The sequence below is a fragment of the Psammomys obesus genome, unplaced genomic scaffold (assembly GCF_907164565.1).
Source record: "Psammomys obesus unplaced genomic scaffold, mPsaObe1.curated_primary_1811, whole genome shotgun sequence".
NCBI classification, from domain to species: Eukaryota; Metazoa; Chordata; class Mammalia; order Rodentia; family Muridae; genus Psammomys; species Psammomys obesus.
This window is the reverse complement of record NW_026596131.1, coordinates 3,634,710-3,647,458: the sequence shown is the minus strand read 5'-3', so window position 1 is coordinate 3,647,458 and position 12,749 is coordinate 3,634,710. Positions and strand designations below refer to the sequence as shown.

The 12,749-nt window shown below is 42.5% G+C and overlaps 1 protein-coding gene across 3 annotated transcripts in view; it reads right to left on the bottom strand.

Moving 5' to 3' along the window:
• Helz (helicase with zinc finger) overlaps positions 1–12,749 on the bottom strand; it is a 142,876-nt gene that overhangs the window by 63,757 nt on the left and 66,370 nt on the right. For 2 of the 3 annotated variants that reach the window (XM_055592127.1, XM_055592128.1), the window contains 5 exons: positions 11,303–11,636; positions 10,382–10,512; positions 5,325–5,504; positions 4,580–4,684; positions 113–291 (listed from right to left, as the gene is read on the bottom strand). In XM_055592127.1, the coding sequence (XP_055448102.1) occupies positions 113–291; positions 4,580–4,684; positions 5,325–5,504; positions 10,382–10,512; positions 11,303–11,636 (929 nt within the window). The remainder of the gene's footprint in view (positions 1–112; positions 292–4,579; positions 4,685–5,324; positions 5,505–10,381; positions 10,513–11,302; positions 11,637–12,749) is intronic. The other variant, XM_055592129.1, reaches the window with a different exon arrangement.

Here is a 12,749-nt window from a genome sequence, read left to right as displayed (position 1 = left end):
ATTCGGTGCAGTAAAAGAGACACGTGGCCAGGTGCGGCCCACAGGATAGCACTTGCCACCGGGACGCACACTCCGACCCTGGGAGACAGCCACCCGTGGCTGGCGGGCATACCGGGCTCCAGGTCCAGCTGGCAGAGGTACTGGGAAGTGTTCAGTGTGACCACCAGCACTCGATGCTTAAGAACATCCTCCTTCTGGGGCATCTGAAAGGTGGAATGTGCGCTTGAGATCAGACAGTACTGGTGCACAACTGGGTGGACAGTCTTCACCCAGCGGTTTCGGAAATACACCCTACAAGAGAAGACGGCACTTCCTGTTAGAACGTTCGCAGTCGAGGAATGTTAGGACACTGCACTGTCACTTAAGGCACAGGGCCAAAAGAGGAACAGATAAATGTCATAATCATTCACAGCCTACTAGAGTTTAGAATTTCGGTGTAAAACTGCCGCTACAGCACCATGACCTTCCCTATCAAATAGTTTAAAGGATTTAAACATGAAGTGTAGGTGCCACCTCGAGATAAATACCTAATTTCTGCAAGTATTCAAGTAATCTTGCAACAGAATTAACACACAAATGTTTTATAAGCAATAGTTTTTTAAATTAAGCTTGAAACCTTCCATTCCCAAACTACCTATTTCAATTATAGTCTCACAAAAATGTGCTTAACTCATTTTATTTATGCTAATACAAACTATGAATTTGTATGCTTAGAACGTTTTTACTTTAGAACAATTTGTAATAATTTTACTTTAGAGAAGTTCTTGAAACTATTTTTAAAAAACCTCGGCCTGGGCTTCTGGAATCTAAAGATAAATTTTTGAATGATCAAAAATTCTTAGTGTAAATCTTAAGACATCTCATCTTTTCAAGTACAGCAGAAAGTCTGAACAGGCCTCAGCTCTAGACTGCTCTGACGTACAGATCCCAGCTGTCCGCCCACCTCCACCGTCCCCACCCCCCTCAACCAAGATGTCCTGGCTGCTGACTCTGCTCCAGCACACAGACTCAGCACACAGCACGCAGGGCTTTAGCGCAACCACAAAGGCTTTACTCTGGGTTTAATGGAAAGCCAGCAACTGGCCAGGGTAGTCATGATGACTCATATTGTCAAAAGAGGACACTGGGCTGTGGGCAGACTCTCCTTAGGGAGACAGTTTCAGAGCGGCAGACTGCTCAGTATTTAGCAAGCAGATGGGGTAGGGGTTCCAGCATATGTTGGCTTCTGTGCTGTAAAAGGCTACTCCTATGGCCAACTTCAAGGCTTCTGCATGGTGTCAACAGATATGAACATGGGAAGATGTGCTCATGCCGGACCCTCATAAACTCATACAAGTTGATTCTAACACAATCCTGAGTGAGGTGGAGGTGAAATCAGGGTACAGAAGCAGCAGGAAGGCAAGTCAGGAGGTGAAAACCAAGGTCTAGACATGGGATGGTGGTGGCTTAGGGAACAGCAGAGATATTGCAATTGAACTCACTAGGTATTTTAACATAATGCCAACAGAATTCATTAACAAGCCAGCAATAGAATTTAAGGCAAGAGATGATTCTAGGTTTTCTGTTTGTTTTTGAGACAGAGTCTGAGCCTGGCTGGCCTCAAACTCACCCCACAGTGGTGAGTGTGATCTGCTCTGCCCATCTCTCCCTCCGGAGTTCTGGATTACAGGCACCTGCCTCTAGCTTTGGAAACTAGATGAATGGCAGTAGTGTTTACAAAGGTGGAATAAGAAATAAAACAAAGGTAACAGTTTTCACATCAGAGTATTAACAGTGGAAAATGATGCTTTTAAGTTCATAATCCAAAATATACCACTGAAAATATAACTTGGGGGTAAAGCCTATAATAAGCTCAAAGCCCTGGGTTCCCAGCACCACAGGGGAAAAGAGACACATGTAAATAAATATAACAGCAATTATTTTATAGATTTCCTACAAATAAAACAATCGGCATATTCCATGATTAAAATTAATCCTTTAAAACTGCAGATGGTCTGGTATGTATCATTTTAATTCATTGGGGTCTTGAACATGTAATAAATTCATGTGCAAAAAGCAACTAAAAAAGTTACTACGCCAAACAGAAATTGTCAAAAAGTAATGATCCCTTTAAATTAAAAAAAAAAAAAAATCTGTTTCTTCGAGACTGCCAAAAGGGCAGCTACCTTCCCCTCGCCCGGCAGCAGAAAGCACAGCTGCTCGGTGACTGTCCCTGCAGCACTGACCATGCTAGGGTCAGAGCTTATCTTCAGACCCACACGAAGAGAAGAAGAAAAAAAAAAACAACCTGCTTTCCTCATACTTCTTTTCCTTGCTTTTCTTTTCATCGCCCTGTTTTGTAACTTTGAGACAAAGTCTCACTATATGGCTCGGGCTGACTCCTGACATAGACAAGGCTGGCCTCAAATTTGCAAAAATCCATTGGCTCCCACCTCATAGGTACCAGGATTATAGCTTGTGCTGCCCCAGTGCAGCCATTTATTTATGTGTTTGTTGGTTTGAGTGTGTATATTGTTTGAGTGTGTGTATTGCATGTATGTGTGGTATATGCACGTGTGTACAAATGTCCCAGTTCTAAAGAAAGTTTTAAAACTGAAGCTCAATGTAATCTAAAATGTCTAAAAACTTCAAGTATTTTAGGTCCAGCTCAATTGGCAACTAGAAGAAATTTCATGAATTCTAACCCTGAGTATGTGTGCTTACCCATATCTAGTACTGTATTTACTCAGTGACTATTCTCTTTCCCAGGCCCACATCTACGCTAGAGTGCAGACAAGGAGCCAGCCTGATGTCCGCCTGGCTTCCCAGCAACAGCTCAGTCATCTGTGGACATCTGGTGCCCTCTTGTGTTCCATCTCTTGCATTCCAGAACAATTCCAGTAAAGCTGACTTCTTGCCTGGCTAGGGGTATGGTGAGCAGGTGGCCCTTGTTTAGCATGGCCACGCCCGTGAGGTTCCACCCCAGCACCCCCAAAGAAAAACCAAAACCCTCAGATAAAGCTGTTCTCCCCAGAGCAGTTAAGTCATTCTAATCCTGTGTCCCCCAAATTTCCTGTGGTTATTACTCAAGAGGAAAACTATCACTTAATTTAATATTATAATAAAGCCTAAGAATTCAAGACACAAATTCTCCTAGGTTACAGCTGCAGGCTAGCACTTTTCCTAAAGAGAAAATCTACAGTGAATGTGTAGGGTTACATGAAGGAAACACTTAAGAAGCTAGTCGTTTTCTCAGAATACTCTCTTTACTACATAAATAACCTGAACCTTGCATTTGAAAATAGTTACTTCTCAAACGTCAAACTCCCTATGCTACGTCCAGAGGGCCTTTGCTCAACTGTTTCTAAGCCATGATACCAGAGACTGCCACATTTCCTATGCAACACACACACATACCCCCACACAAGCAGGCACACGCATGTTCTACCAACACTACAAGTAAATAAAACAATCAACTCAGGGTAAAATGCTAGCTCCTCTACTTCCTCTGTGAGGTCAGAGGTTAAAATCTGCACTCTGGCTGTTGATGCGTCTTTCAGTAAACTTTTCGCCCTCAGTTACGGAGCAGTAAGTACTTGGCATTCTATTATTATTACATGTGGCTGATTCTACTACCGCTGTGATTTCTGCTGTCTCCCAGAGTGACAGGACCACACAGCATGGGCATCTGTCGTTAATGGGCCACACCACTGTCCTAAACACTTTCAAGGGGGTTGGTTGCAGGAATTAAAGAACTAAAGAGCATAACTTCATGTTTGTGCCTAGACTCATATAGAAATAAGAGGTTAGTATATTATGGATCGAAGTGTGGTTAGAATTAACTTTTAAGCAATAATTCATAATCATTTGAATAACAGGCCATGATATATTAGTTTGCAAGATGGCAAAACTAAATATTAATTCATATAACAACAAAAGCAAGTGACATAATAAATAACCACTTATGATTCTTTATTGTTTTCTGAAGAAAAGGATTTTTATTTTCCCACAATCTATATGTAAGTACACTTTATGTCCACATATAATCACTGGACCTTTCTAAAACAACCTAAAATTGCCTATGACACTCTGCCTCTTACATGATAGCAAGAAGCCCTGGGCCCATGATCACAGGTGAGGCAGAAATCATTTCTGTGCTTCATGCTTCTCTAACGAGAAGCTTCCAATAAATGAGCAGTTAAAATTTTACTTCATTAAGAGTTGTCTTTACATGACTACTCTGTTGTGGAAAACATGCTAGAATTTTAATCAAACTTAATTTGATTTAAGCTACTCACTTTTCTTAGACTATCTTTTAGATGTACACACCAAAAATCCGACTGTAACAACAATTTCACATGAGAAACTTAAAAAAGGATGTCTTTCTGTATATGTAATGATTCAGAAATGGTCAACAATTTTTACTTTTTTTTTTTTTTTTTTTGCCTTAATTTAAAAGGTTTCTTCCAATGACATCACCTCCAAATGCCAATGCAAAGTTAATGCTTTAGGTGTTTCCAAAGCCTCTAAAATCTTTACAGACACCTTTTCTTAAGAATAACAAATTATGATACAGATACATAATAAGCCTTAAAAATACCTGAGAGGTCTTGCCTGGGGATTGCCTGCTTCTACATATGGATGTAAATAATCCTTTATGTAGAGGTCAGCAGCACTATTAGAATGGGTGCAAATGAGAATCCTGCTGAAATAAATGGTGCAAATAAAAAGAATGACACAACACAAAGCTAGTCAAGCAGTATCATACCAAAAGAGCAGTGGCCATCTTATATGTCCATTTCCCTCACCCTGCTCATATCAACAGGGGCCCCAAGAAGCCTTCAGGAGGGTTATATTACTCTTAAGCTAAAGAGGAATTCCCCCAAATAATTCTTTAAATCTACCCATAATAACTATTTTTAAACCCAGCTCTTAAGAATTCTTACATATCCCCTAATTCCTTAGCAGACCTGAAGTTTTGATAGCTATGTTAAAAAAATACTGTCTACAGTGCAAATGCTTTTTTTTTTCCCGCCTGAGAAAAGGTTTCTCTGTGTAGTCCTGGCTGTCCTGGAACTCGCTCTGTAGACCAGGGTGGCCTCAAACTCACAGAGATCCTCCTGCCTCTGCCTCCCAGAGTGCTGGGATTACAGGCGTGTGCCACCATGCCTGGCTTACACTGCCAACCTTAAAAACAGCATATTCTAAGAGAATTCATGAGGTTTTACTTTTGCTTTAGTGCTTAAGAGCTGGATAGAGACTGTCTCGCTGGCCCTCTTTCTATCTTTAACGGAGGAGAGGAGGCTCTGCCTGGTAAGAGCCAGGGCACGCCTCCCTCGGCTCACCTCGTGTCCTGCTGCTGCAGTATGTGCTTGACGGCCTGAGCCAGAGTGAAGGTCTTCCCTGTCCCATAGGGGCCGATGATGAGAACGGGCGGCAGCTGGATGGAGAGCGGAGTGGTGATGGCCAGAACAGCTTCTTTCTGTTTTGCATTTAGTCGAGGATCCAACTGCTCGTCCCATTGTCTGTCAAAAATACAAACGTGCTATTTAAGTACACACCTCAGTGTGGTCCCAGTTTCGCCGACACTAAATCTACCCAAGCAGCACATCTTCAACGACCAACGCATACTCCAGATCACTCAAGAGAGCCACAGTATGGCTTCCTGCCACAGAATTAAAACTAACCTGAGTTATTCTCCTCAAAAGAAATCAAACATTTATAGTCTATTTGCTGGCGATATTTCAAAAATGCAGAAACCTGTTTCCCATAATGAGGAAGCTCTCAGTTTCTCCACAGTAAATAAAATGCAAAAAGTCAACTGTCTAATTTTCTGGAAGGTCTCCAGGCAGGCTTAGAACACATTTTTCAAAAAATAGTTCAGAGATTTCAAACTTTTAAAAATCTTGTTTACGTAGCAGTGTTTTAAAGGTTTCAAACCCAGACAAAAGGGAATGTTTTCTAGTATTGTCACACTCACCCCGCCCACACGGTCCCTATTGTCCAGGGTGAAGAGCACCTGTTGCAGTAACACATGTGGCTGTGTAATGAGATCCCTCCCACAAGTGCCCCTTCTATGACGTGGTTATGATCTGAAGATTTAAATGGACACCAAATGCTGAGACAAGTCAAGCTAAGTAAAGAATTAACAGTGTTCTTCCTCACAACTCCAACCAAAATCTAAATACAACAACAACTATGGTAAAAATGATGAAAATGTGAACCAAAACAAGGGCGTGTGAAGACAGTCCTGCAAAACTTGCCAAGTGTCTGCAGAAAGACCCAAAGGCAAGAGAACAGAGTTGAGATCAAAATTCCCTCTTGGTGAAGCTGAACTACACTTAGACCAGAAACTACTTACATTTGAAAACTGTCGCGACAGTCTGAGTTGTTTAAAAATTACAACTGTTACAGGTGTGGTAAACTCAAACCAAGGATATTCTTAAATCTAGAAAACTTTCAAAAACAAACTCTGAAGATGAAAACATGCCACCACTTATTTTTCTGAATTTGACATCTTAACGCTGAAAGAAAAAAGGACACTTGAGTACGTGCTCCTTCCTCTGCCACAGCCAACCTCCTCATCATAGTTCTTCCAGTGGCTGGCAATGCTCCATCTTCTACTATAAAAGAAGAAGGGGAACTAGGGGACCACCACACCCAGACCCGTCATGACGCGCAGACACTGGTGTGGTTACCCTGAAATCATCCCTAGCGCCCCTTTCCTCTGCTTGCCTGCTCTACACATCCTAACTAGCTGTAACATTCTGCTTTCCAGGTGCTTCTGACGCCTCTCAGACTAGCACTCGTGCCCTCACTGTCTTGTTGGTCTTAAAAAGCCTTCTGATGTCGGTGCTCCTCCGGCTGCAAAGGGCATGTAGTAAATAAATCCCAAGGAGCTATTACCTAACCAACAGACACAAGCATCAGAACAACACAGTAAACAAGCGCAAAACCCAGCAGGTTGTTGAGCCAGGAAAGAAGGTATGGACTGTGATAACACTCCTAGCCCTTGCCCCAGCCCTGGGTTACCTGCCTCTGGGCTTCTATAACTCAACTTACGCCAGCAGGTCAGCTCAGAAAACTGTTTCACACACCCACACGTGACCCCAGCAGTTCCAAGATCCCGGCCTCCCACACACCTTCATCTGTCTACAGACTTACAGACACTGGCATTAGATGGCTGTCTTAAAGCCAGATGAACTAAAACATCACTCTAGATCTATTTGGAAATATAAGTGAGCAACAAAAGTTCAATACAAGTTAGCTTCTATATCCATATTTTCTGATGATTTTAGAAAGACATTACCTGAATAATATACATTTAAAAATGAAACGAGACGAACTAGTCATTCCTGTCTGGGTACATGGATGAGGTACAGAATGCTGTAGATGTAAGACTCTGTACAGTAACTACAAAGCTAAGAGATCAACAAGCTTACAGAATCAATTCTGTAAATTGTCCATATTTAATTATGGAACCTGTTCTGCTTATCAACTGTTTCAGTGTACATGAGAGCCTCTCAGCATGTCAGAGATACCAGTGTCAGTCACCTCTGTAATATCTGACAATGAATAATGAATACGTAGAAAAAGCAAAAGATGAAAACAAACTATCATTATTGTGCCACCATTTAGTAAGAGAGACTTAAACATGTATGCTACAAATCATCTTTTCTACAGTTGAAAATATAAAGTCTGTCCAAGCTTAATCTCAGTTTTAAAAAAAAAAATGGTTTCGTTGTTGTTCTGGGTTTTTTCTTTTGTTTTGGTTTGGTTTTCCCTAAACAGGGTTTCTCCATATAGCCCTAGCTGTCCCGGAATTCACTCTGTAGATCAGGCTGGCCTTGAACTCAAGAGATCGGGCTGCCTCTGCCTCCCAAGTGCTGGAATTAAAGGTGTGCAATAACACAGCCCAGCAATGTTTTTTTAATGGAATAAAGATTATTTTATCCCCAGTACCAAGTTCATTCAAAGCCTGCTCTGTTCTGGCCCAATACATTCCTGCTATTAGCTATGGGCTACACGCTCAAGAACAGTTTCTCAGCTTAATGGCTGAGCTACGCTCCCTGTGACTCCACTAAGAGAGTTTAAATGGCTGCAGGTTTCTCCGTGGCCACAGACACTGGGCCTTCCACCACTCTTCACACTGCAATGGTCCTGCTTGAAAGCATTCTTTTGCATGACAGTTTCTTGGCACTTTTGCAGTTAACAGTCACTACTGTTAGATACAATGAGCAAATCAAGTCACACTGGCAAAAGCTTTACTAGGGTACTTCACATCTGAAACTAATCTTCCCCTTTAAATTTAAAATTAATATTAACTTCAATGTACAATACCCTCTTGATATTCAAAATAAGGAAGACCTGGTCTCATGCTTGACAAGAAAAGTGTACACAACTGACAAAAAGGAATCCAGAGAAAAATCGTGCTGGAAAGCACAGAACTGCCAACAGCATGGACTCAGGAAATATGTGCTAAAAAATGAAACAGAAGCAGCCGCTCATCCGCTTGAAGAGTGGGCACTGAAGCTGGATATGAAGCTATAGGACCAAAGGATCTTCGAAGAGCTGATCCTCTGCAAAGACTGTTTGGCAGGGAAAATCATGCAAACCTAAGGAGGTAGAGAGTCAGACAATGAACTCACAATATGAGGTCACACTTGAAAAGGTCTGACAATCTATTTAAAGCTAATAAACCATAAACTCTGTTTTGTTTTGTTCTGTTTTTGTTTTTTTTTTTGAGACAGGGTTTCTCTGTGTGGCCCTGGCTGTCCTAGACTCGCATTTGTAGACAAGGCTGGCCTTGAACTCACAGATATCCACTTGCCTCTGCCTCCCTGAGTGCTGGGACTGTAGTTGTACACCATGGCACATGGATGACTATAGACTCTTAAAATGGCTAATGATAGTGGATTCTGTGTGGCACGGATTTTACCATACTGTTTAAACTTTTTTAAAGGAGTAACAGAAACAAAAGGAAGCAAGTAAATCAGGAGGGCATAAATGAATGTCAAGGCAACTGAGTGCAGCTGGAGCATGGGGTCGGAGAAAGGAGGACGACAATGTTGGAAGGCGGTCAGTGAGACCCTATGACAGAGCTCAGTACCGAGTCCAGACTTTATCCAGAGATCTGCACATGATGAAATGTCATGGTTATTTTAGAAAATTGACTTTGGAAGAAGTATTTGGGTTGGACCAGACAACAGAAGGCATGATGGAAGATCAACAGAATGCCACGGAAATAGTCCAGGCTTATCTTAAGCAGCAGTTATAAGAATGGAAAGAAAGAGATGGATGCAAAGAAGATGAACCAAGTGAGAGCTGGGACGTCCCGGGTTTCTATAATCAGATCACAGCTACTTTGAGGACAGTGAGCCCCACAGCCCAGTGAATAAAGCATGCTGGAGACTTGCAGACTCGTGTCTGCTGAGAACTGTGGCAATAAAAAGAAGCGGGGTGAGGCAGTGGCAGCAGGCTTGTGCTGGAAGGCATATCACATTTTGTTCTGTTTTTAGGACTGGAAGCAATGAACTGTGGAGCGGACTTGTGCCACTTCGAGACCTGATCCATAATAACGCCCCACCTGGACCTCTGTGCTCACTCTCTACATGCAGGAAATCAATCACCGAAGATGCCAGGACCTCCATCAGTAGGGAGCAGGGCCACCACTCTGCCAGGAGGCCACCCGGCTGTGCCTTTATTGTGTAAAGCCACTCAGATATTATTTTAAGGTCAAGTGAGCTAGGAAGGCAGGGGTTGGTGGGACAGTAGCCAGGGACAAAGATGAACAGAATGCTCACATAGCTACACATTCTTGGGACAAGCCAGCAGGACCTTGTTTAATGGCAGGTGTAGGTGACAGAGTTAAGCAGAGCCACAGCAAGTTCTGAAGAAGCGTCATCTACCCAGTCCCTCCACTTTGCTAACTCACAATAACCCTATATACCCAAGTTACTTTATATATGTGAACCGCCATGAAAAGGTCATGATTGTCACGTTCAAATTCAGCTCATAAATATCCCCAAACTGCTCAGTGTTTCCACTAAATTGAGAGGAGCCACAGAACTAATTTGCAGTCTAAATGCCAAATGTTTCATTCATCTCCTGACGAACACAGGCAAACTTCCCAACAAAAGTGTGCTTGAGCTCAGTGGACTGGCTTACATCTGCAAACCCAGCATGGGAGAGCCTAAGGCAGGAGGACTGCCACAAGCTCAAGGTCATGTTGAGCTACAAAATAAGACTGAGTCCAGCCTGGCTACTTACTGTCTTAAAGAGGGGAGGCGGGGTAGAGGGGGACGAGGGGGGAGAACAGACAATCAATAAAGTACGCTTGAACTGACACAGGCATTCAATTTAATATTAACACCTGCTTTTTCTAAGCAGTCTCTTTTCATACCTGTTGGGACTCCAAGGTATGGTAGGAGTCATACTGATATCTGGAAACAAGACACCATTGTCCTTAATTCTGTCTAGTGCATAATGCATTTCACAGAGGGGTAATCGGTTCAATTGAAACTGAAGCTCAACCTGAAATACAAAATGAACATTTTTAAAAAGAGCTTTTACACCAACATCAATATTGGCAGGGCACTAAAATACTCCAGAAGACAACAGTTTGCAAGACAAATTTAGGGTTTGTTTCAAACTATGGTGATATCCTAACAGTAATTGGTATGGAAAATACTGGCTGCATATGTTGGGTACTGTAATGAACAGCTGCCAAGGGTGACCTTGCATGGTCATACTAACAGTATACATGCTATTATTAATTAACCTCATTTTACACAGGACTGAAACCTCAACGACATCAGGTAATGGCTATCTGAGTCCACCACGGCCATGAAGAATGCATGTTAACATCAGAACGTGTGTAATACCATGTAATAGCACATGCTGAGTGCTGATCCGCCCTACAACACTGCACAGACTGGTTACGAGTAACGGTCACTACACTTCATAGTTTAAAAAGACAGACTAGCTTCCAGTTAAATGTGGCAAACTGAGCACAGGCTTCACCTAAACACCACGAATGCAAAGAAAAGGGAAGCAGGCACAATGGTGATTTTGTCGCCTTGGATGCAGGTTTCAAAAAAACCTGCTCTTGAGCTGCTGATGTCATAGTCTAGAGCTTGTGCAAGACTGGAATATAACACATGTTCCTTCAATTCAAAAGGTGACCAACGCTGTAGTTCTAACCAGCCAGGACAAGACTTCAAAGTCATGTGCACTTCCGGTTGAATGGAGGGAGAACAAGCAGCAGGCGACAGCAGCCATGGGGTGACAACACTCCCCGGGAAGGTACTGCCTGCAAACGTACCTGTGTGTCACAGTCAGGCCGCAGATTAAGCTCTTCACAGCATTCCCTGGATATCCTTAAAAATATATAATCTTTTGTTTTTTCTTCAATAGTAGCTTCATAAACCTTCTCTTTGGTTCCCTGCGTCTGTACTAGTTTCTCTTTAGGGACTGGTAATAAATAAACAGCATTGACTTTGGTCATCACCAGTCGTCCAGCCAAAGTGTCTTCAGAAAGGGTTTCAGTAAGCTTAAAACGACCAAAAAGTTGTCCATTCTGAGCATACTTTGCACCCCCAGAAACTCCAGTGAGCATGAAGCTTGCTAAAATCTGCAATTGCACTTTAAGGTTGAACCTAAATCAAAAGCAGAAAATAGTTTGAGTATTTCTCATCAAAACCATAAGAAACATATAAAACCAGAGGAAAATACAACAAAGATGTTCAAATGTAAACATGTGGAAATGTAAAACTTCGTACCAATTCCACTGTACGAGTTACCAACTCTACCTACAATCATCTTTCTGCCTTGAATCCAGGCTGAAGTTACATAAGCATACTTAGCTGTATTGAAGAATATGCATTTTTAAAGGTCTGTATGTGGCCAGTGATAGCGCTCAGTGGGTAAAGGTGACTGCTGCCAAGCCTGATAATCTGAGTTCGATTCCAGAACCATGTGGTGGAAGTAGGGAAATGACCCTGAAAGCTGTCCTCTAACCACTATAAGTGATCCCTGCCTCTCAGACACACACTCATGCACAAGCACAAACAACTAATTCTTGGAAGCCTGAGTAAACTATAGGTGATTCACAATAAAGTGGAACACATTAAGAGGATAGAAAAAACTGTAAACATGGTTGTGAAAATTAAGACTTTAAAATCACCTACCCTAGGAAGGGCGCCGCGCTAAAACTACAGTGAACTTTCAGCGGAGTGCTTGCCAGGTGAATCTTACCAAAAAATCGGAGCATAACATTTCACTTTCAACAAATAACAACTAGAATAAAAGTTTGTCTGTTATTACAAGGCAGTGACTCTCATGCAGGAATTATGAAAAAGAGAAATCGGCCTATCGTAGGAGACAACCATCAGGACACCTATGCACCCATGTGGGCATATGAATCTGAATGTGGGCCTGAAGGAGTCACACAGAATCAAGACTAATCTACACAGTTAGAAACCGTCACAGCAGGGCATGGTGGCACACGCCTGCAGTCCCAGCTCTTGGGAGGCAGAGGCAGGAAGGAAGGAAATAAAGATTCACATAGAATCCTGTGTTGTGGGTGAGTCTTGAGATAAAGCTTCACAAGCAGCCTGCTGCATACAGTGAAAGGGACCTGGGTCACTAAAAGTCACGCAGAGCTGGAGACTGCACCGCCTCTCACACTGTCAGGACCTCTCTGTTGCTAACGGTGAGACCCAGGCTTCAAACTGTCTCTCTCCTGCCTTGCAGCCACCCTCCTCTCTAAA